This window comes from Caloenas nicobarica, chromosome 3 (genome assembly GCF_036013445.1).
Source record: "Caloenas nicobarica isolate bCalNic1 chromosome 3, bCalNic1.hap1, whole genome shotgun sequence".
Taxonomy (NCBI): domain Eukaryota; kingdom Metazoa; phylum Chordata; class Aves; order Columbiformes; family Columbidae; genus Caloenas; species Caloenas nicobarica.
Window position 1 is genome coordinate 80,737,540 of NC_088247.1, and position 25,962 is coordinate 80,763,501.

Consider the following 25,962-nt stretch of genomic DNA (forward strand, 5'->3'; position numbering starts at 1 on the left):
CTTATGTCATTTTAAGTGCCTTGAATACTAAATAAATTCAAAGAATAGACATTAAATTAAAAATACATAGGGATTTTAAAACAGGAAACATATTTGTAATCTCCTGTCTTTACTTTTGACTTAGAAAAAGTAATACAGAACACAGTAAAGAAAGCCCTGAGATAACCATGTCTTTCTCATGTAATTTCAGGTTGTGCTCCCTTTGATTGATCAGTATTTTAAAAATCATCGCCTGTATTTCTTGTCTGCAGCAAGTAGGCCTCTCAGCAGTGGAGGCCATGCCTCTAATAAAGAGAAAGAAATGGTGACAAGGTAAAACTTAAAATAATATTAATGTGTATACATATATATACGTGTGTTTGTCTTTAAACAGCAGCAGTTGATTGTGGGAAAGTGAAAAGTGGCAGGCAGGGAGATATTTTTATGAACACGCAAATTAAACTTTTTTCCCTTTCTTTTCCTGTTAGGAAAATTCAATATATAAAATGAAGAGAGAGGCACAAAGTTATGACTATTTGCTGCTTTAAAGATAATGGTTATTACTTTAGCAAGCAGGGAACTGCGTTATGTGCAACAATACATCAGTTGCACAGGCTGTGGCACAAGCTATACAACTGTGTATCAGTTTCACTGTTGGAAATATGTATATACTGAAATCAGCATTGCTGCAAAATTTTGTGGTAGATTTAAAAGCCAAACTTATTTATAATTGAGTTTCAGTAAGTATCATTATTACCGTAAAAAGTAAAAGAGAGTTGCATTCTTTCTGCTCTCTCGTTTTCTAAAAAGTTATTACAGTATTTATATGACAGAAATATCCTCTTGATCCTTTCTCTGAAGTGATCCACTTTTTAGACCATGTCTCCAATATATCTTTTCATTTAATTTCACTTCTGATTGAATTGAAACCAATATTTCGCATTTAGTAAGGTGGACTACAAGGACGTACTGCATACCTGTAATGTACAGATATCATAGTTGCCTTCTGGGCTGTTATTGGGTACCAAATCATGCAAAACGGAATTGCTAATTCTTTGAGGATGACAGCCAGCTGATGGTCATAGAGACATACAGGATTTCCAAGACTGTGTGAATATTGAGTGAAGTTTCTAGCAACAGTGCTAAGCGTGAGTAATGGCTGTCTTGACCTGGTGTCATCTCGTGGACTAATTTGATCTAGCAGCTTGGCTGAATGGCATTCTTCAAAGAACTAAAAATCGCAAAATGCATGCATCTAGGTAATTTTTCACTCTGAGCTGCCATTTTTCTGTCCGTAGTGTCCTGGGTAACAATATTTTCACAGTTCTTAAGTCATGCCAGTAAACTTCATACTTCTTGAATATATCAGCATACATGCTGCATAGATTCAGGACTTCTGCACCTATGATGTCTAGCTGTTTGAGATTCCTGAACATGCGGCCCAGCAAAAGCATCAGAGCTGCTGCCATACTTAATGGAGTTACTTGCCATCCAGATTATGGAAACTACAATATATGATCTATTTCCTGAAGAGTTGTTTGGGGCTGTTTTGATAGATTCCCAACATTTTTTGTGTTGTGTTTGAATGGGTTGTTTTTTGTTGTTGGTGGTTTTTTTTGTTTGTTTGTTTTTGTGGTGGTGGTTGGTTTTTGTTTGTTTGTGTGTGTTTGTTTGTTGGTTTGGTTTTGGTTTGGTTTTTGTGGGGGTTTTTTGTTTGTTTTTTTTGTGGGGATGGGTTCTTTTGTTTTTTTGTTTTTTCCCCAACAGTATTGTAGGGAGCTTGCCAAAGCTGAATTAGGGATTTTTTGTTGAATATTCATCTTAAATTTGAGTGCAACTCATGCATAGGATTTTTTTCAACCTAAGGGCAGTTCCTGTCTGCCTTATTTTTCCAATGAAGATAATGCATTCATTAAGCTATGGAAGAGTATAATTTTGGGCATTGATAATGCAGTGACAGTGTTAACAAGTGGAATAACCATGCCACATTCAGCAAATACATGAAATCTAGGTCTGTTTTGTGGGCAAATACAGGTCAGACATCTTCCTGAAGTATGGTGGTGTTATATTCCATCTTATTTGTAAGCAGCCTCTTCAGGTTTCAACTTTTTGCATTTCTCATCCATTAGACCTTCTTACAAGTCCTGGTACTACTGCAGTTGTATAAAATTTGTTCTGGACATCAATCTAAGTACTGGCCATTTGGACATTTTTATTTATTTATTTAACCTGAACTAATTACACCGGAGATAATAGATTCAGTCCGACTTTGTGAAAACATAGCATCTGCTGAGTGCTACACTCAGTTGAGTAACATATGTTAGAAAAAAAGATAGATTGTGAGCTATTTAATGTCTTCGTTACAATGGACATGAGAGTTATATGATGCTAACATGCTTCTGTACAGCTTTTCCTATTGGACTGGGTGAACCAGGATCCTCGTGAAAGAATATATAGTATATGTCTGCCTTAAGGAATAGAAAGTGCAGAGAGATCCCTGAACATGCACCAAGCAGATTCATTTCCAAAACAGAGCAGTTGCTGTTGCTATAGTGGATCACTGTGCACTAGCTAATTAGCGGGATTCAAGGGCACATTTACCTGGCTGTTCTGTTTCTGGACATGAATGTTTCCATTTGGCTCCATGCTCTTCTCTGTCAATGGAACAAGATGTTCAGATCTCCTCCATAAGCTGTGCAGACATGCTCATGGTGTCTTTTGTTTTCAAATGAGAGGTTGATAACTAGCCTGTGTGCCTAATAATTAAATAGCTTAATAAAATGTCATGGTGTTGTTCATATCATTTTTAGCAGATGAGGAGTTTTGCAGCATAAAAAAATAACATCAAAAATTGATGATGCTCTTGGAGAAAATTCTCAGACTGAACTGGATCATGAAGATTGAGCTAACCCCTCCTAAATCTGGAGGCTAGGTCAATTTGAGTAGGGCAATATGCTCCGGCCTCTATGAATTAACACAAAACTTCATTCTTCACTGTTCTGAATGGGACACTGCTCATCGGCACAGGAAGTAATTCAAACATGTGAAATGAAAACAGGGATCATATCCATTTTTGTTGTTTTTTAACCATGTAAGGGCTATTTCTCATGTTAAGTGTGCTTAAAAGGCAGTGTATTTGAAAAGAAATTCTCACAGTGTTCAAGATAATACGATCCAAATTGGACTAGTTAAAGATTTGCTGTCAGACACTTCAATTAATCTGATTTCCTTACCTTTTGTTTTCAAATTGTCAGTGGTATCCTGAACAGCACACTGACCACATCTTAATTGTTAAAGCTTTGATGGTTATTTCCTTGTGGGTTATCATATTGGATGCTTTTATATTAATTAGCTTTGCTTTTATTTTTTTTGTTTGTTTCTTTAATTATAATATGTGCTTATTTAACCATGTTTGTTAAAGATATGCACTTAAAAACTCTTTCTTTAGTACTCTGTCCCACATTCTGCTCAAATAATTGATTCTTTCTGCGTGACATCATGTTGCTTTTCCTGCTCATATATCAGCTGTTATTTTTTCTTTCTTCCCCCCACCTTATTTTTTTCCTTTTCCCTTCTCTTCTCTTTTATTTTTCTTTTGTCTTCAGCCTGTTCTGCAAACTTGGAGTTCTTGTCAGGCATAGGATTTCACTGTTTGGTAAGGAGACCCTTGACAAATATTAGCATGGCCATCACTTGGTTTTCTTTGCCATTTTTGCATTGTGTTATGTGCTGCTTTGTTGCATGCTGCATGGCCAAAATGCATGGTCTTCACAGACCACTAATTGTTTAGGCTGGTAGATCACGGAATTTATTAGATGGAATAAAAAGCTTCTGTAGTTAACAATTTGGGGGTTTTACGTTTAGTTTTCTTTGTGTCTTAACTAATATCTGAACTTCATTATCCTACCAAATAATTTTGCTGAATTAATTATAATTACTAATTTGTTATATTATTCTAAGTCATTTGGGAAAAGACGGAGCATCAGAAATGCACATTTGTGTTGGAAAGTCATTAAGGAAAATTTGTACTGGGATGAAATGCTTAGTTATGTTCTGTGGAATTCTTAAATATTCCTAGATGTGCTTGACTCCACATACGCATGTGTACTGTCTTTCTGGTATTATTTGAATCTAGCAGGAGCTCGGTGTTTGCCTTATGCCATGTGAAAATCACTTAATTGAAGTCAATTTGAAGTCTGTATCAAGTGTCTACATTATATGCAATGTGTGACACAGTTATTTACTCTGCAATTTTTTCCTATGCCATGATGATAGGATAGTTGAAACAGTACATCCTATGTGTGTATAGCTTCTATGATGGATGCATTGCAAACTTCAGCATCCATGAACATACTTAATTGAGTAATTATCTAGCGAATTAGAATTTTATTAAGATTACATGCATCTAACTCAATTCCTACATATTTCATTCAATTTCAAGGGAAGGAACTCGCTGCAGCAGTGTGGTATTTAAAAAGCTTACAGACCGTTATGAAAACCATTAAACTGAGAAGAAAGATTGGAAGTTATTTTAGGATATCGCTTTTAAATATTTTTTGGGATGAGCTGAGTTGATTTTCCTATAAAGCCAAAAGATCATAGGAAGAATGGAGTTTTTTCTGCAGCTGTGTGGCATTGTGGCAGCTTTTTCTGAAGAGTGGAATATAACACAAATGTACACATAAATTCTGGTTTATACCCTAGGTTGTTTCCTCAAAGAATGAACTAGCTCAGGTATACTATTGAAATTTTGTAACTCTTTTTTGTTATTGTGTGAATTTGTTTTTCTGACTTTTTTTTTTCTAAAATGAGTAACAGTTGAAGTTAAAAATCTTGAGTGAATGTACCTTTCTTCACTACTAAAGAAAAGATCTTTTCCATCCCCCATCTCAGCTTGCTTAGTTCCTGTTTGGCTGGGTTCAAGTGGTAGAAGGAGACAAGTCAGACGGGATCAAATGGGTGTTCACTATGGCTACAATTTGGTTTTTCACTCTTCCTAGATTGCAGTAGGTAACAGAATACAAAATCTTTGTGGCAACACAGAAGTGTACTGTCATTTTTCCATTAGTTATGACAAGGTCACCATAATACTCTGGAGCATGCTCATTTCCTGTGGACCTGCTAACTCAAGTCAAAATCACCTGACAGTTTGTTACCTTGACAGTGAATTACATCATGTTAGAAAAACTGATCAAAAGAATTGCACTTACTCCAGCAAAGACAATGCCTGTGTAGACGTGGGGGATATGCTCATGAGGACAGCCTCTGAGCACAGCTGGGGCCTAGAAAGTTATTTGTGTGCTTTAGGAGCATCTTGAATGAGCAAGCGTTGCTCTATAATAACCTTTATCGCTAGAGGGGAGTTCGCTATTACAAATATCAAAATGCTGTATAGTTTTGCTCCATAGGTGTTGTATAGTATCATGAATTTGAATGGTACTTCTGAAGATACAGCTACATGTATGAAAGTCATTAGTGAAAGTTGTGTAGCTTAAGTTGAATATAGAGGTCTTGATAAAATGGGAAATTAAGCATGCAAGTCTTCCAGAGTGAACTTAAACAGTTAATCTCATTCGATATGTGTCACTGAGATTATGGAATTGTAATTCAGCATGGAATTATTATTTCATTACAGTGAGAAAGTAGATTTTGATCCCGATAACTTACTGTTTGAGAGCTGTAGCTATGTATCAGTAAGACTGTATTGATTTACTTTTGTTATTATTAGTGGGCTGAATTTGAAAGCTTTTAGTGAGTAATTTTGGTGAAATTAATATTTGAATTTATATTTTCTCAACTGAAACCCCAAATTTATATGACTAGTTTGATTCACTTTTAATATTTTTTAAATCTCCAGCAAGGCATTCTTTCTCTATAAGTATGTAAGTAGTAAAAAAAGAAAATCTTCATATTGGTAAGACAGACCCATGTAGTCTGAAATAAAAGTTAGCTGGGTAAGATATCAGGTAAGAAAGGCCTGGTTTTCCTCACTCATTTTGGGGAACTTAGGAACTCCTCCAATTAATTTCTCTAAAAAGAAACAGAAGGCTTTGTCTGCCTAATGACATCCTGAATTTATAAGCATTCTTCCAATGAGGCATCCTTGAATCAATATCCATAGTACTTTCGCAATACAGCAAGAGTTCTTCCCTCCTGATATTATAATATGGCTTTCTAAAATATGTAGGACTGCACCTCAGATTACTAAAGAAACTCAGTTGTGCATTTCTTGGTATCAACTGCATTTGTAATACATGCTGAATGGTGATCCAGCCATCAAGCTGATGTTTGGACTAGCTCCTGGGATACTTTTATCCTTAAAACCTCTTGAGCTGATGTTGTTTAGTATTTTTGTGTGTCCAGCCTCTATTGTTTTGAGTTGTGTGAAGAGTTCCTTTAAGCGACAGCTCTTGTTTCAGTTTTTATCGTATTTGATTCTACATTATCACCTGCCCCACTTTCATGATATAACAAAATTTTATATGCCGCACATTCATTTCTGTGTCAGGCTGTTCTGTATCTAGTTTTCAGGCTTCTGAAAACGAAGTACATTTTTAATTAATAAAAAAAAGAATGTTTTTAATTTAATGAATGTACATATCTACATTGTGAAATATTGGCAATAGAAATAAAACTAGTTTCATTAGAAAACCCTCATTTTAGGTTTCATAACTCAATTTAAAATTGATGGCCTTCTGAAATTGACTTCTGATCTCCGACTGGAAGCAAACTGATTCTTGAAATGTTCAATTTTAAAAGATTTTTTTTTTTAGTTTTACATGTGGAATTTTAAGGTAAAATATTTATTTTAAGGGTTTTTGTTTTAGAAACACAATGAAAACAACTAAATTCATGACACTGAACGAAAGCGAGACACAGAATTTCCACTGATTCTAAACCTATCTTTCATAGAAAATTGCTTTTTCTAATATTCTGCAACCAATCCTGTCTGAAGGAGACATTCCAGGAAAGAAGGTTCATGATAATTTCGAAAGTCTGTTTTTAGCGTTACATGGATAAAACTGGCCAAACTGTAGTATGTCAATCAGTTTAGACTCAAGGGCGCTGCATTTGACAGGGTCACTGAATTCTGCTCTGATGTCCTGGTCTGTGGAATGAACCGCACTGCAGTATCTGCTACAGGGATATGCCTAAAGCTTGTCTGGTTTTCAGAATAACTAGATGAACCCCTTCTATCGGGTTGCAGCATATGAAGTACCTGATTCCTGATAAATACATGGCTCTTGAAGTGTGTCTGCATGGTATAAATAGATTGTCAAGGTAAATTTTCACAGAACTGGAGTGAGCACCTCTATACTACCCTGTAGCGTGCAGTGTCTGTGCACCTGCGCGACGAATGTTAAGATACTGTTTTATGACACTGTAATCCAAAGTCTATGTCTGGGTTGCTTTGGCCATGTCCCTCCATTCCTGCTGTCATCTGCACAGTCCCGCACTCTCTTCTTCATCAGCACTGGCATTCCTATCACCAGTGTGGTAAAATAGTAAGGAAAAAAAAAAAAATAGGAGCTGACACCTTTGGGGTGATTTTTTAGGTAGGATTTTTTTAGGCCACTTCAGCTTTCTCATCTGCTCCCTTTATCATTGCGTGCCCACCAGTGCCAGTGCAAAGGTGGTAGGGCTGCCTGACTAATGGCAGCCATGGAAGCTGCGGTTCAGGTTTGTGTAGTTTATCGTAGATGAACACCACAACAATACCTCCTAATTTGATAGCGTAGGACCACATTCTCAGTGCTGCAGTAAGCCTCCCACTCCTTCCTTGCAATGTATCTTTTAAAATCTCTGTTTCATTGAAACAATTAATAATTTTAGTTGGATTTTTGCCTATATTTTCAAGTGAAATAATGACCAATGAGAAAGTATAGTACACTGTATGCAGATGATGATATTTTCAGAAATCAGAAATCTATGTTATCTTCAACAATTTTTTTTTGAGAGAAACTTTAAATACAGAGAGAAGCAAGAAAAAGTATTTTCATTTTTACAGAGATTTACTTTTTTTTTTTTTTTTTTTTTAATAGAAATACATCAAATAAGCTGTGGATCAAATTTGTATAGCTTAGATCTGTCCTGGATTTAAAAAGTGAACTTGGAGGTGGCTTGTACATGGCAACATCTTGGAATGTACATATGCTTATAAGCATGTTGTGTGTAAATTTTCTGTTTACATACATAAGTGTAAAAAAAATAATTGATTCTGGGAGTTGCATATTATGTCAGAGACTGTTACTCATGTGGGCCACACCTGATCCTGCAATAAATGACTGCAGCCTATTGGTAACATGAGGGAGTTAACCTTTTTGATGACATCGTATATAAATGTTCTGTTCCTGCAGTAGCAGTTTGTGAAGATGGGAAACTTTTATGTTACTGAGAGGGGGGAAGAGAAATTTTCAGATAAATCAATTAAAGCAAAATATATAGAACTTAAAACTAGACAATACACTGTAGCTCTCATTAACCTCACATTTAAGTGCTTCCATCTTGACTGCCTCAGCTATTTGATGAGATGCTTTACTGCCTCTAGTTACTGCATTTGTGTAAACAAGGCTAAGACAACAAACTGCATGTTTTTTAACTTGAATGTTAAAATTATGCAGGAGTTCAATTGCTGCTGTCATTTCCTCTTTCATTAAAACCAGAAATAACAGTTAGTAGAATATAGGTATGCTGTACAGTATGCTCAGCTTAATTGGTGGATAATTTTTCTCCCTATTTAGGAAATGATGCAACATCAATAGTCAACTGTCTTCACATACTGGGCCAGACCTTGGATGCGAGGTAATACCGAATACATTTTCTAAAGTCCAAAGAAAATAATTTAAAAAAATAATGTGCGGTCAGATTTGGGCTACACGTGTAAGGCTACAGAATTTCAAAACTCAAGAAATTATAGTACTGAAAAGAATTCCCATTGCAGAGCAGGTTAATTACTAGTTAATTACTAGAGTTTGGCAGAACAGTATTTGTAGGTTACACTTTCAACTTCAGTTTGGATTAACGGTGTCCAGGAACTGTTGGCTGTTAGTTCATCTGGTTTAAATCATGTGATCATCCCCAAACACAATAACATTAGAAAAAATTTTATTGTTTTGCTTACACTGTTTAGTCAAAAAAATCAGAAGTTAAATGTACATGGAGTGCGGTAAATCTGTCTCATAGATTGTCTTCATTGAAAAGTTAGTTGAGGTTCTAATTTGAACCAAAAAACCCCTTTGCATCTAGTTCAGTGGTACTTTAAAGTAAAATTCACGTCTGAGCCATTGTGATGTTCATGGATGAGACAGTCTTGAAATATTGGAGAGTAACGTGTTGCTTTTCAGGAACGATACAGTAAACTATCTGTGCATCTGTGCTGACAGCTGACTCTAAGATCTTTGTAGTTTTGAAATAAAACATGATATAATAGTTATATATATATAAAATATATAACTACCTCCATGGTAATTTAAGGTAACTTCTTTTGCTTTGTATTTACTCTCAAAGAATTGACTGGATTACACGCAAATTGCTCTTTTTCTCAGTATCTTTGCAGTGGCATAAATGAACAAATTTTACTTTCCATTTGCTGTGGGGTAAGTTCATGATCATGGTCATCACTATGGCTCAGGTGTTGCATGGTAATCCTTTAGATTGCAATGTCTTCATGTTTGGTGTTTGTTTGGTTTGGGTTTTTTTGGTCATAAATTGACCAAACTGTCCATGCTCTATGCAGTCAAGCAGATGGAATACAGATACAGGTAGAGGTCACCAATTCAGATGTAAAAACAGCTCCAGATAGGGATTTGGGGATTCATGGAGGTTACATTAAATTTTGAAAATATTGCCATTGAAACTGTATATATTCACTCTATAAAACAAACAAACTGGATGATTATTCAATTTACAAAACAATTTCACCTGGATTTATTTCACAAAAGCCTAAATGGATACTTTCCTTAAACAAAGAATCTCTGTAATTGAGCTAGTTAAAACAAATAAGGTAATAATTCTCCTGGGTTATATAATTACATAACTGATTATAGTGTTATAGTTATATATTCATATTTATTTATTTGGTTGGATTGGTTTGTTTTAAACAGATTTGGTTGCTTTGACTCATTCTTTTCTGACGCACTTATTCTGGAGGCTGAAATGTGACTGTCATGGTTAGGAAGACTTGCTGAGTTCTATCTTGAGATAGTTCTTCTCTTCCTAGAGTCATAAATTCCAGACTTACTCATTGTTTTTGTTTTTTTTTTTCCTCTGAAGGCAAAGGAATCACTTAATTTATAAATTTAAAAGGACTTCATTTTCTCAGTGGGAAACCAGATGAAACATCCTTGTGTTCTGCAGGATACCTGTGATTTTTTTTTTTTTCAGTGGGTTGTTCTGCTATGAGATGATTTTACAATATCAAAAGATGAGATTTTTCTTTAGATCTTTATAATCTATTTCATACAAGTCAAGACTGGGCTTTTATTCCATGCTTGTCTAATAGAATATTATTCTCATTCTTTTTGCATGTTATATGCAGGACTGTGATGAAAACTGGTTTGGAATCTGTCAAGATGGCATTGAGAGCATTTTTGGACAATGCTGCTGAGGATCTGGAAAAAACAATGGAAAATCTTAAGCAAGGCCAGTTTACGCACAGCAGAAACCAGCCAAAGGGTGTTACACAAATCATTAATTATACCACAGTTGCTCTCCTGCCAGTGCTATCTTCATTATTTGAGCATATTGGACAGCACCAGTTTGGGGAAGATTTGATATGTATGTATTATTTAGAAGTGCCATGCCACTAAACTATCTGTAGTGTCATGTAGTAAGCATTACTAGACTCAGTTCTATTGGAGAATAACAAATCTCATGCCATTTTTACAAAATCGTCATAGATTTGGTAAAATATTTGCTGTAATCAATCTCGAACAATCTGCAGGATTTAGTGGACTTTGTGTAAATATTAAAGCAGATACGACTGTGATTAGACAGTCAGAAGGCTTGATTTTGTTTGTAACTTTACCATAGTTTTACTGTGACTTTCTCCTTGTGTGAAAAGTTACTTTGTGTAAGTTACTTTGTCTTTGCTCTAACTATAAATGAGGTTATACTATGAGAATGATTTTATTCCGTCATACATGGACCTTGACTCACTTTCAGTTAGCGGGGAATTTGGGTAGGTGCATCTTAGATCCTAAGGAAAAATGGAAGGACCTCCTGAAGAATTCAGGCACCGAAGAAGGGAATGTGTATAAGACTCTGTATATGAGATTTCTGTATAGTTTCTGATTCTGACGGATTCAGTGTCCTTTATTATACCAAACTCACTCTCTGTAAGACAAAATTTTGCAGTCTGCAACACAAAATTTTAGTTTTATTTATTTTAGGAACTCCACAGGAATTCCACTGTCCAGACTGCACTGAAGGAGGTGATTCTGCGCTGTGTAGCTAACTCAGTTGTAGAAATAACTGAGAGGAGGACCTGGAAGAAAAGAATACCAAAATATATTTTTTCTCTTTTTAGAATCTGGAAAAGTATTATATAAATAGCATTAAGAGGACTCTTTTTGAAAATTCAGAGTTGTATTGATAGTTTTGCATGTGCTGGGATATAAACATCTACTTTACAGAAATAATTTAATGAGAAAAATTCAGGAGACTGTGACAGTATAGAGAAAAAGTCATCTGTGGGTTTCACATACATCCCTTGTTCATCATAAACCACTTTTTCAGACATCCACATGTTCATGCCTTGTATAATTTTTGATCTCTGGTATTCTATTTTCGCAACTTAAGAATTAGCCTTTGATACTTTATCACTTAAGTTGACATTCTTAACCGGCTATTCTGCGTACATCACATTGGTGTAAAACACCCAATTTAGAATTCATAAACTGAGAAAGAATAATTAATTTAAATTGTGCCTACTTATTTTGTCTAGAGCATAGTTGGAAAGGCTAATTTTTCTTACACACAACTACTCTTTACATCTTGTTAAGAATAAGATTATCTTATTTGTACTACTCTGACAAGCATCTTGACCTGGTGCTTGTACCTAAGACTATAGTAATAGTACATGTACAGAGTACTTCATGGTGTGATCATGTACAAAGGTGGGTCAGTGTACCTGAGCTTACTCTTACGTAAGAGTAAAAAAAAATTTTACGTAAAAATACTCAACTCCATGGTGATCCAAACTAAAATGACTGTATAGTAAAGAGCCAGGCTATGTAGCTTTGATACACTATCATCTTCTAGGCTCTCCCTGCCCATTAAGTCTTATCCTATTTTACTCCCAACATTTCATTGCATATTGACGGAAGATATTAGCACTGTGGGAGACACTAGAAAAAATTATATATGGAAAGAATGAGGGTGTTGTCCTTCTTGATGGTACTTACGCTGTTGTTATGCTATTACTGCAGATTACTCTGCAAAAGCATTTTTTCAAATAAACATTAACATTATTCTCATACATTTGTGCCTGGAACATCTGGTAATTTTGAAACATGCTTTGGTGAAGTATTCATAAGGACTACAGGATTATTTTTTTAATCTTTCACCAGTCTGAAATGTAAATTAAGTATATGATATTAATTGATACTTCTGTCTAATTTTTTTAAAAAATATAAACTGTGGTTATAAGAATTAACTATCTGTTACTATCTTTTGTAATGTATTTTATATAGTGGTGCTACATTTGTAAATCTATATATTCCCTCATAACATATATTCCCTAATAATTTTATTTTTAACTTTCAGTACATTGATTTACCATGAAGCTTTCTTAAGTGCTACAGAAAAACTAGAAAAGATTCATTGACCCATTTCTTTATAGCTATTAAATTAATAAATTCTCAGGCTATGCAATTAGATGTTATTCATAAAGACTTGATATGACATTAATTTCAGAAAGTTAGTGCACTAGTGAAAGATGTTGACTGTCTTAGCTGGTAACTTGGTATTGAAGTAAATGGAAATTTTGAGTAAAAACTATGGCACTCAGTGGTCAGAAGACCTTTTGCATTTATGGACTGGTTTCTGTGGATTGTGTTTGACAGCTTAATGTTATTAATTCAGTTATTGTCCAAAGAAATGTATTTTAATTCTGCAGAAATGTATTGCAAAGAAAAATCTCTTTTACCTATCATTGTTTTCTTCTTTTTTAGTGGAAGATGTTCAGGTCTCCTGTTACAGAATATTAGCCAGTTTATACGCTCTGGGAACCAGCAAGAGTATCTATGTAGAGCGGTAAGAAGAAAAAGTGTTCCTCTGTTTTTAATATTCGTGCTCATATTTAGCTTCATGAATATGCAGTCAATAAATGAATATGGGAGAGATTGTTGTTGGAAAGATATCTTGAGAGAAAAAAGGTGCTCAGATGTTAAGTGGAATGCAGCCGCATTTATTATAATACACTTAAAATGTTGTGTTTTATGTTTGTCAAAATATATTTCTTAATTAAAACAAGAATTACAAATAAAATTATCTGTCTTTACAATAAATATAACTTGATTTGAGGTTCAACTGGGGAACTGTAGAAAGATGTTGTTCAGTTCAGCTATTTTTGTAATTGTTCCTTATACATTAATTGTGATATATATTTCTTATTACCCTAAACTTAATTTGTCACTCATACAGCACTACTTCTTCTCTAGCTAAAATACCCAGGGGAATGAGGCCTTTTTTTTTTTTTGCCTTTTTTTTTTTGTGCATCTGTGTATTTGCTAACCTACCTCCAAGTTACATGTCATGTGTGTAAACTGTATTCAGCCAAATAATAGAGGTACCTAGTTAATTCAGTTCTTAAAGCTGAATAGTTGCCCTATAGCGACTAGCACTATTCTGAGGGAAGGCTAAACAGCACTCACACATTTCAGATATTGGCAACAGAAATCTTGGAAGTTCATACATTTGTACACTGTCTAGCAAACCAACCTGTGCATAACTCCAGATCAGTTCTGTGACATACCCTTGTTTATTTGGCGGCAGGATCATAGGAAACATTATGAAGAAATGTGGAGACCAATGTTTATAAGTAACAAAATACACATCCGTGGAAAACCAGGTCTCATTAATTTAATAAGGGATATAAAATTAATTTGGTTTATTATTTGCCAAATAAATGATGTGGGTTTTGTAGTTAAGATGAAGTATATAGGTGTAAGTGATAATTTTTGTGTATGGTTGTCTAGAACCAGTGTCGCAAGTATATTGAATGGATGTATGTTTTGCTTATGAAGACCTAATGAAAAGGAAAAAAAAAGAAGGAGCAAACAGGATAAGTAATAATGGGAATGAAGTTAGATTTTACAAAATCAAGTGTAATGTCTTAGAACTAGAAAGAATATAAATTCCTAAAATGAGATAAACTATAGGCTGAAGATGTATCTTGCTAAATCACAAAATCAGTTTGGAGGCCTTTTGTTTGTTTGTTTTTTTCAATGTGAGCTCATGGGACTCCTGGATTTCTGTCATGTGTGTGGCTCAGCTTCAGCAGCTAAGGATTTCTCACATATCTAAGATCTGTTCTGATAAACTGAATTAGAAATCAGAAAGAATAGTTTTAAGTGTCCCCTGAAGGATCCAAGTGAAGTGACAGGTGATCACTTCTTCCTAGTGACCGGCTTTTCACAATTTTGGCACACTTAAGGAAATTTGATTATCAAATAGATGTTGAAGAGATTAGAGCAATGTTTTTGCACAAAACTTTCAGAGTTATTGATCAGTAGAAGTGATTTTCCACTCACTCTCTGAATAATTTGCCTTTCATGCTAGACCAAGGTCTGATTATTAGTATTTCTCAGAAAAAGGAAATTATATCACTCAAATAAATGGTAGTTGTATTTGATCTCTTGGTCTATTCAGTAGCTTTTTCTTAATAGTGGAGATTATAATATCAGTAAAGCTGAGAGGAAAGTAATAGGATAGAAAGCATTGTTATGATGACTTTGTGGTGTCTTCCTTGCATGTTCCTCATTTGTTCTCAGCTAAGTAAGTCACCTTTGACATTTTACATCTTATGTTTCATTCATATATTAGTAGAGGGTTGTTGGACTTCAATTTCTATTACCTGTTCCTGTGTTGATAATCCTAATGAGGTAGTGTCTTATCTCTTTGAGATGAGCTCATCTTAGAATAAAAAGAAGGCTGGTATGCAAGTACTGTGAGGTATAGTCAGTCATCAAAGTTGTGTATCCTTAACAATGTTTGTTAATTCACAGGCAACGATCAGCACTAGGAGAATGCTTGGCCGCTTTCTCAGGTGCCTTTCCTGTGGCTTTTTTGGAAACTCATTTGAACAAACATAATATCTACTCAATTTACAATACCAAGAATGCGAGAGACAGAGCAGGTATTTCCAGAAGCTCACATGATGGTTATGAAAACACAGTTTCACTATAAATGCTGCTTGCCTTAATATGTGTATTTTTGCATACATTTTATAGTACAAGTATTTTCTTGTGGTCTCTTTGTTGTATTTCTTTCCCAGATCAATGGGCTAAGTCTGGTAAAACCAATTATTTTATGTTTCTATAGACACCAATGTTTTCATTTTGAGATACCATTCTCAAAAGACCACTTTCGAATCTATTTATTGAAAGCACATTTTAATTATCTTACATATTAGATATTTGATGATAAAATTATGTATCCTAATCAGTAACTTTAGTTCCTCAGTTTTCATATGCAATATTGGATCCCTAAAGCATACATACTTCAACTGAAGAAAAATACCTTTTCTTGTATTAAGTACATAATATACCTGCAGAAAGTAAATACACTGCAGAGTAGCATGTAAATTGTTTTTAATTTGTTTGAAACACAAGACAGCACAGATGCATTCCAGTAACATTATATATGTTTATTTTGCATATACCTTTTTGTTCCATTCTGAAACTCTTGATGTTTCTTATGCTAAAACACAGTAGTTGAATAAGGTTATACACACTACTCGTTCCTATTGCAAATGGAAGAGAAGTTACAGTAGAACTGAACAAACTCTGTATATTTACTGAGTGTGAATTATATCACAGATATGTATAGATGACAGTGAATAAGATATCCATTTATAATGGTGTCCATTTTATAACTCTGCCTTTATTTTGTAAAGAGGGCACATATCAGATTTCTTCTTCAAAGGCCTGTAGTATCTTGAAAATGTCAACAGCCATGCTTACTTACCATATATATTCAAGCTATTTTAATACATCTAGAAAGACAGTCAGCTGCATTTTCATTGATTTTTAACAGAAATTTCAATTTATTTTCCAAAATTGCATTAAGCTTTAAGGAGACTCTGCGATGGCTATGTAAAATGTATTTGGGTCTAAACAGGAGAAGAGTGTGTTTTTGGAAAAAGCCTAGCCTTAGTTTATTTTGGTACAAATATTTGGAGTCACAAATTGCAGGCTAAATTTTCAATATATAGATGTCTGTATGTCTCATTGTATGTGTATGTCAGGATGTTAGATATTCAAGAGCTAATAGTTGTGCTTAGAGATATTTATTTGGAGATGAAAGAAATTGCCTCCAACAATAAAGACAACTGCAGTGCCTTTAAAGAGGATGGAAATGATAATACAAATTATTTGAAAAGTAAACACTTACAATCAGAAATTCACTTCCAAAAGCCAATTTCTCAGAATTTGCTCTACTCATGTCAGGCAATATTTTCTTTTCCTCTATTAACATTCCAGGTCTCATCTGATGTGTTGTGGAGAGATGTTCTGTTGTATCACTTTGTCTCCTCAACAGCAAAGCTTATGCTGGAGGAAATTCTGAAATTTAAGCTTAATTTTGAATATAGCAAACTGCATCTGATGTGTCTGAATTCATTCCATAATAATTGCATTCTTGAAGCTTCCATATAGGAATTATTTTTATTATAGAAAGTTTCATTATTGAAGCTTATATATAAACAGTTTATTGCTCAATGGTATGAAAGTACCTGGGTTTTATTGTTGTGTTTGTTGGGGTTTTTTTCCCTTGGATCAGAAGGGCATAAATGTAAATAGAAAATAAAAATTGTACAGAATAGCAATTGAATAGTTTTCCTTCTATGACTTAGTTTATTGGGTTTTTTGGTTTTTTTTTATATAGTTCTCAATTTGCCTACTAGTGTAGAAGAGGTTTGTCCAAATATTCCTTCCTTGGTGAAGCTAATGGAAGAAATTGTGGAACTGGCAGAGTCTGGTATTCGTTACACACAAATGCCACATATCATGGAAGTAATACTGCCTATGCTGTGTAGTTACATGTCACACTGGTGGGAGCACGGGCCAGAAAACAACCCTGACAAGGCTGAAATGTGTTGCACAGCCTTGACATCAGAACACATGAACACTCTGTTGGGTAACATATTGAAAATCATCTATAACAACCTTGGTATTGATGAAGGAGCCTGGATGAAGAGACTAGCAGGTAAGATGTAAAAATAAACAAATAAGCATGTGTGTGTATCTTCAGAATATATATCTATATATACACACACACTCTGAATTACTCTGTAATTACCCTGCTAAAGATGCATTACACCAATGGTCATATTTTTGTTTTTAAAGAACAGAGTTCTTGTGAACCACAAATATTAGATGTAAAGAAAGAGCAGTGTAAGCAGTATGTTTTAATCTCTTAATAAGTAATATAAGAAACATGATAAACTATTTCTTTTTCCCCAGAATATGCACATACACGTTTTACAGTATATTGAATCAAACGACTAAAGTTATTTAGCCCACTTTCATTATATAGCAAGTTTCCATTTTCAGGCATACACAGTTCCTTGCTGTTCTGTATGAGTGCTGGATCCTTAAAATATTGTTTTGAAGCTGTATATGTAACATTTCTATTACAGTGAAATGTGGAAATGCATACTTCGTTTTAGTAACCGTTATGTCATTGTGAGAACACCTTAAAGTATATTTAAAAACAGTTTATTTCTCAATTTTACAATCTGTAAGGCAAAGTCACTTCAGTGTTGTGAATTCAATTTTTCAGCTAGGCTTTCTTATGACTTTTCAGTCCTTACTGTAGTAGTAATTTCATTCATGGTAGCAGTCTGGATTCCTAGTCTTTCGAGGGTTAGTAATGTAATGCACTCTAAGGATAAGTGGTAACTGCCTAAAATTCTTTGTAATCTAATGGATATGTTACAAATGGTTTTGCACTAATGGGGCCAGATGAAGTGGTAATTTACATATTCATTTTTACAAGTAGATTTGCAAAGAGCTTGTGCTAACAAGTCTCAAATGGCTTGATGAATGGTTGAATTAGTCTCATTTCTATCTACACACAAGCCTTCCAGTGTCCTAATGCGTGTAAGAAATACAGGCACGCTGCTCCAGCAGGTTTGCCAATAACTAGAGTGTGTTTTCCTGTTCTGTTTGCTCAAGCTAAAAAGCAAGGTTCAAAAGAGGAGCCAGTGGCTGAGAGCTTGTGTGCACTACATAGCTATCCACCCATACATACCATTAAACAACTTCTGCATTACTCCATAAAATTGGCAAATACCGATATGTTGACAGAATGCCAGTAAAGAGACTTTGCAAGATCGTAACAGTTGAAAGCATAGGCTGTGCAGTTGTAATTTTTACCCTCATAGCTGCAAAATGAATGGACTACATGAAATCCTGACCACATTTAATTCTTGGCTAAAGTTCTGCTGATTTCAATGGGGGCAGGATTTTACTCTGTAGCCTAGAAATAAGAGGGGCAAGGTAAAAGTTTTTATTTATATTTTCTGGCCAGGTATATACATAATATTCATTGCCTTAAATAGTGTTTTCCCAGCCCATCATAAGCAAAGTGAAGCCACAGCTCTTAAAGACACACTTCCTGCCACTGATGGATAAGCTAAAGAAAAAAGCAGCAGTGGTTGTGTCGGATGAAGAACATCTAAGAGCAGAAGGCAGAGGTGACATGTCGGAGGCTGAACTGCTCATCCTAGATGAGTTCACCACTTTGGCACGGGACCTCTATGCCTTCTACCCTTTGTTGATTAGATTTGTGGACTATAACAGGTATGTGGAGAGGAGTAGGTCAATGAATCTCATAAAATCTTCCTGTTTATTGATACCGTCTCCTATCCCTTGATATGCCTAGCACTGAATTTAAGTAGCTTTTACTCAACCTGCCAATCTTGAAGTTGTTCAAGCTGATACTTTATGACATTTATTATAGGAGGAGCTGGGGTCTTTTTCAGAAGAAAACTGAAAAAGAGGTGCAATCCAAATCTGTTGGATTAGACCTAGGATTAATGTAAAAGGATTTTAAGCATTTTGAAATAAGACATAAAAAAACCACTGTTACCCAGAAGGGATTAAAAGCATGCATACTTGGTTTTGTTGGCTTGTATCCTTGTAAATGTTGAAAACTGATTTCAAATCATAAAGACAGTGAGGATCATCTGTGTTTCCACCCTTTTACCAAATTTTAGGGCAAAATGGCTGAAAGAGCCCAACCCTGAAGCAGAAGAATTGTTCCGCATGGTGGCCGAGGTCTTCATTTATTGGTCAAAATCTCATGTAAGTAATTCGTGGTAAATACTTGTTTTAGCTAGGATTCTTAGTAGGCAGATCAATTATTTAGTGATTGTATTTGAAAAAATTTAATGACAGAGGTGAAACTGCAGATGGGATGGTGTTAATGACTTTCAGTTTTCTGACTCTTCTGAAATGCCTGTGTAGCTAGAGGAATTGATGGTGTTTTGTAGCATAGTAACACTGATTGCAGATATTTTCTGTCTAATTTTTTTTGTTATTATTTTGTTATTATTGTTGTTGTTTGGTTTGGGGTTTTTAATGTATATTAAGCTCATTGAGTTCTGTGTCCTTACTCTTCCCCCCCAACCCTTCCTTCCCAATCAGTTATTTGCACCCTCAAAGCCTTTTTAGAACCAGGATGTATGGCTACTAAATTAGTGGTAGTTATCTCATTAAAGTTCATTTTCCTAAATTGTACAGTCTATCTGCTTGAGCCTCTAGGCGAAGTTACAATAAAAATCATGTGGAAAGGTCCTCAACAAAGGTTTCCTGAAGGAAATATGCAGCACTTTTTACAGTCACTTAATTAGTGTTGCAGTGTAGATCGTATATTTTTCAATTATTAAGACTAGGTCTGTAGCTGGCTTGAATAAAAGAAAGTCAGTAAATGTTCTAAGAGCAAGGAAGTAGCAAATGAATTTTACGAGTAATTCTCTGAATATTTTTTTTTTTTGCTCAATGGTACTGTTTCATATTTCATAAATTTTACCAGTTAAGGTTTTCTTCTTAATTCCACTTATACAAAGGTTACCCTTGATTCTTAAGTCTGATTCCTCTAGTTCATAGACAAGAACAAAGGCATCTGCATTAAGACCTAATTGGGCACCATCACTGTCAGTGCTTAAATGAAAATGAAACATGATTCATGTGCATACTGGAACAAAAAGGAGGGGGAAAAAAAAGAGACTAAATACATTCAGGCATTATATCTCTGTATGGAATGTTGTCTATACTTAATTGCTTTTCTGCCATAACTTCAATTCTCTTAAGTCTGGGAAACAAGATGCCTTATTATTTGTGTACTTGTGCTTGACTTTGACTGTAAGATTTAGTCGCATAGTAGATAGATACTGGATCATCAAATTACTTGTGTGTTCCTAAGTTCAGACTTTAAGTAAAAGTTTCTTATGTATCTGAAAATACTGGGCTTTATAATGGGGAAAAAAAATGAATGGATGATTTACTGGTAAACTAAAACCCAGACTATATTTATATTGAATTAGAAGAGGACTGAGATTTTATCATAGCTGTTTCATAGCCAGAGAAACATTTAAAAAACCAAAACCAAAACAAAACACACAACCTCCTGTGCTATGCCATGTACATCAAAGCTGGAATTCAAGACCATTGTTGATAATTCATTATCTTTTTCTGTCCTTGTCTTGTGGATTTTACATATTTCCAGTTAATTTATATTTTTATTTAAGGTTTATTTCGATAGATTTCTCATATATCATAAGTGCTTTTAGCTGAAATCCTTTCTATATTTCCAGAATTTCAAAAGGGAAGAGCAGAACTTTGTGGTACAAAATGAAATCAACAACATGTCTTTCCTCATCAGTGACACCAAATCTAAGATGTCCAAGGTAGTGTAAAGATTTTTGTATTTTTCTCTTTGCAGAGGGGAAGGAGGCAGAAGGAATGCAGAGAAGCACTTTTAATTTTTTTTTTTAATGAGATCTATTGCAAGCACTGGGTTGAGAATCAAAAGGCAATTGTTTGAGAAATGCAGTGGACTTTCTAGATATTGGTGCAAAATATTGGCTATGATATAATGGTAGTTCCATCAGATAACAATGCAGCTGTCTAGGTAGTAAGGAAATTGTCAAGCCAAAGATAAGTACAAATTTGCTAGTGCAATTCTTTTATTTAATATTGGATTTTTTTTCCATCTTTGCTTTATGCTGCAGGCAGCAGTTTCTGACCAGGAGAGGAAGAAGATGAAGCGAAAAGGTGACCGGTACTCTATGCAGACCTCTCTCATTGTGGCAGCACTGAAAAGATTACTTCCCATTGGCCTAAATATTTGTGCTCCTGGAGACCAAGAGCTAATTGCACTGGCCAAAAATCGATTCAGCATGGTAGGTGCTCTTTTTGCATTTCTAAAAGGTAAAAATATTTTACTAATGAAATTATTTGAAATTTTCCCCCATGCTCATTCTTACACAAATAATCAAGACTAATTCTAGTACATAAAGGCACGATGAGTGACTGTGGTAGATAGTAATCTACATATTGTTCTCATTTTCAGGATATAAAACATTTCAGTTTGGACATAACTGCTTTCTAAATGATCAGTTGTATTTTATGAAGCTTGAATTTGGAAATGAAAATGAGAAGTGGATGTGTCCTAGCTTCTGTGCCCAATACCATAACTAATTCCTTTTGATCACTCTCACATGAAGGCAAGAATTTCTGTAGGGATAAACTATTTAAAAAGTGATTCTTCCAGGAGTAAACTCACAGTGCGATAATGTGATTGTAATTTGGAATATAATCCTTTCTCAAGCTATAGTACTTTATACACCCTGGCTGGCTATATGACCTTTGGGCAGCTGAACTGAATGTTTATGAAGGATAAAAGATCTCCAAAAGAAAGAGAAATCAAATCAGAGAAGGCTGTGTTCTCTGTTACATTGTCGGAATAAAAAAAAATTCTGTGTTCATGATATTGGTTTCATTTGGTCAAACTTTGGTTAAAGTATATATGTATATATATGTATATACTAGTAATTTTAATTAAGACTTGCATTTAACATGTTACTGTGAACAAATACAAATTATGCCATCCAGAACTTGTCCCTGTGAGCTTGGATATGACTAACTCTGGCCTGATACAAAAAGATACATTTCCACTAAGCTTTTCGTCAGTCTTCCACATTGTCAGTTTTATTCATCATCTGAACTAAGCCCAAGGTTGACATTGATATGAACAATATCTTCCCTTAGTTACCTTCTATTTCTAATTTATATGATTTGTAATATGTTGACAGAAAGATACTGAAGATGAAGTACGAGATATCATCCGCAGTAATCTTCATCTCCAGGGCAAGGTAATCTATATGCAGTTTTTAAACATGATTTTTCTTCCTTTGAATTAATTGTTGGTGCCATATAATGACAACCTGCCTTCGTTTGTTAGGATAACTTGTAGTCCATTTTTCTTTTCTGTCAAGTAACTTGTTCATGTAAATTCTTAAATATTAGGTTTTTAATGTGTTTATATATGCATTATATATGATAACATGTGACCCTTCCAATCCCTGCCTATGCACACCATTAGTATGAAATTGGAGATGGATGCACTGTCTAAACTCTACCTTCTGTTGTTTGGGGTAGAATCTGCAAAACACTCAAAGTTACTTTGTATCAGTTTGAAGTGTAAAGGAAAAGGAAGTGGCCACTTTGGCATACTCTGTGAAGTGCAAAATCTCAGTTTTGTTTCTGTTTTTCAGACCACGGAAAAGAAAATATTTTGGGAAAAGTACAGATTTTTGTTATTAAATTCCAATTAGTGTCAGATGAATAGCCCTAGGGGAAAAAGTCCTGACTTAGCCCGGTGTAGTTGGACTGTTTTATTAATGCTTCAAATAATGACAAAGAAGCAGCCATAATACGGAAATGTAATTAAATGATGTACGTTTCTTCTCTAGTGAAGGAAGATGAAATTGGAACTGTGGATGGTGCTTTATTTAGGATTGTCTTTTAGCTCCTCCCCCTGCCCTAGGTTTTATTCAAGGACAAAACTAACTAGTATTTCCTCTGCTCATGAAATGGTAAAAGAGAATAGACATGCAAGTTGGAAATCTGATTTTTTTTTTTTTAAAAGGGTGTTTAAGAATCATCCAGAAGTCAAGATTCCACTGCAATTCAGTGCATGGCAGTAATTTTTTTTTTTAATTACTTGGAAATGGGATGGTTCTTTCTGAATAATATCTAAGATTATTTTTCTCCTGCCTTATGTTTTCTGTATATCACTGCAATGTCAAGCAAGATTATGTGGATGTGGGGGTTTCTGGGAGCTCACAAAGAGATAAATCATTTTGTGAAGCTAACAATTAGCATTTTTCATTAAATATTACAAATAAAAGTCCAACAGCTGTAAGTTACAGGGATTGCACGTAGACAAATTTACCACTGAAAACAAAAGATTTGGTTAAATCCTGAAAAAAGCTTGAAATACTTATCCTTATATAGCAAATATTTTATAATGAGAAGCAGAAGAAACCCCACAGGTCAAGTACTAGGAAGGAAATAACATTTATGAAGATCTTCATGAGGAACGGTTCTTAAGCAATGTGCATGTAATGAACATACAAACCTTTTATGGGTTGGGATTTTGTGTGTGAAGTTCAGTAATGTCTTCTCAATGATAAAGATAGGTATTTCTATTCTCATATTTTCAGTATGTGTATATTGTTGTTTTGTAAGCCATGCAGTTGTAAATCTTGCCTGGCATTTCATGCTGCTTTTTAGCACTTCTCCTGGTTTAAATACTTCAGTTTCTATTTTGTTTCTTTAGGGTTACAATCTGCATACTGCTATTAAGAAATTTGTCTGTTGCTGCTTTGTTGCCTTGGAGTAATGATACTTCTTAATACCTTGATCTGTGCTTTCTTTTCGGAAACTTCCTTTGCTTCAGTTAAAAGTTTTCTATTGTTCAGCAATGTATCACCTCCTCTGTTTATAACACATGAGAATAAAAGTACTTTTAAATTTCTTATATTGATGAAATTTCATGGTGCCTTGGATTATTAAGAAGAAAGTAATCTTAGCTAATCCAAAGTACATATTGATGGATTTTCCAGTTATAAACTTTTCAAGAGTGACTTTGGATTCTCCTAATTGTAGAATGAATTCTCAGTGGAAGTGACATTCTGATAGGGAAACACAGAATATGTAGCTAAGAAAGCAAAACAGTTATTGTAGTTAGCTTTATTTTATAGCTATCTACATATTGCTTTACTAGCTTTGAAAAACTCTGTTTTTGACCTGTATGTGAAAAATAGTTGCTCAGCTACAGGCAAAATACAGCATTTCCAGGATTTCAAAACTTCAATTTATTATTGTGTTTATTATCTTTATTATGATTTGTTATCTATTGCTAAGTAGTTTGTTCTTCTCAGTGGCGTGAAATATCTTTTCCTGAATCATTTAGCAGCGACACATTCTAGAGTTCACATTAAGCCTGAGTGTATAACTTTATTATTTAAAAGTATAATGTATAAAGTTAAATTCAGTAGTTATTTACAAAGTACAATATCATTTATTCTGTAATTCTCAGATGTCGTTAGTATTCAGTCACTATCAAGTATGCATCAGATAGTGTCAAGTATGATGTTTCTTGTTAAGAAAAATGATGCCATTGTGCTCCATGCATACACTATCCTATTTTGTCTGATTGAGTCAGACATAAAAGGAACGTAGGCCAAATGGTCTTATAGATTTAAATCATTATTTAATCTTATGAATTAATGTGTAACTTAGTTAAAATGGTGTTTGTGTGAGGTGGTTTCCAAAACAGAGGAAAAATACCACTTCTTGCAAAGGCTGGTTTTCTTCCAGCCACAGCAATATTCTTTCTTCAAATGGTGTTTTCTGTTAACCACTTTTGCTTCTCAGAGACACCACATTCTGTCACTTACGTTGGAGCTAAAATATAATTTATCTTGATTTGTTTTTGGAAAACTGCACTGTTTAAGAATCATCCTTCTGAATATTTAGCTATTAATGTTGTGGCATCTATTTCATGCATTTGTCTACCTTTGTCTACATTTGTCTTCACCCTGTTTCTGTCTTTCCTTTCCTTGCATGCCTGCATGCTGTCACTCAGTACCGAGCCTTTTATTTCAAGAAATTGATGACGAAACTTGCATTCATTTTGACATGGATGAAGCTCAAGTCACCAAAATCTTCTTCCAGCCATACTAATTCACACCTTGAAATGTCAACTACTCATACCCTTAGAAAACTACCTGTACAAAAAAGCTGTACCTTGATAGAAAGTGAGGAGTCCTCAAATCAAAAGACATCTCCACCTGTGATTAAAAAGTCTTTTGTGGACTATCCATTCATGATGACCCAGTCAAATGCTCACACTAAGGCTGTGGATGCGACTGTTGTTAAGAAATGGAAAAGCCGAAAGGTGGAAGAAATACCTGTCAATTGTGGCTTTCTAGGTTGTAATAAGCTATTATTGAGTGACTGTGTAAGTTTATAATAATTCCTGGAACTTGAGTAAACTGTGTATCATAAGATATTTTGTGGAGGTGAATTAGCATTGTTGTTTTATCTTAGACACATATTGAAATCTGGATCCACAAAGATGTTTTAGAAAATTAAGTGTTGAGTTTAAACCCTATTCAAATCTGTAGGGTTTAGGCTCTTAAATGCTTTAGGAACCCAGGCCAGTGTGACATAAAGCTAAATTGCACAA

The 25,962-nt window shown here is 34.5% G+C and overlaps 1 protein-coding gene across 1 annotated transcript in view; it reads left to right on the plus strand.

Annotated features, from left to right (window-relative positions):
- RYR2 (ryanodine receptor 2) overlaps nucleotides 1–25,962 on the plus strand; it is a 364,098-nt gene that overhangs the window by 270,382 nt on the left and 67,754 nt on the right. The window contains exons 64-75 of the mRNA XM_065631500.1: nucleotides 191–312; nucleotides 3,585–3,634; nucleotides 8,721–8,781; nucleotides 10,517–10,755; nucleotides 13,152–13,233; nucleotides 15,207–15,337; nucleotides 17,086–17,406; nucleotides 18,764–19,004; nucleotides 19,421–19,508; nucleotides 21,020–21,112; nucleotides 21,437–21,607; nucleotides 22,520–22,579. Of these exons, the coding sequence (XP_065487572.1) occupies nucleotides 191–312; nucleotides 3,585–3,634; nucleotides 8,721–8,781; nucleotides 10,517–10,755; nucleotides 13,152–13,233; nucleotides 15,207–15,337; nucleotides 17,086–17,406; nucleotides 18,764–19,004; nucleotides 19,421–19,508; nucleotides 21,020–21,112; nucleotides 21,437–21,607; nucleotides 22,520–22,579 (1,659 nt within the window). The remainder of the gene's footprint in view (nucleotides 1–190; nucleotides 313–3,584; nucleotides 3,635–8,720; nucleotides 8,782–10,516; nucleotides 10,756–13,151; nucleotides 13,234–15,206; nucleotides 15,338–17,085; nucleotides 17,407–18,763; nucleotides 19,005–19,420; nucleotides 19,509–21,019; nucleotides 21,113–21,436; nucleotides 21,608–22,519; nucleotides 22,580–25,962) is intronic.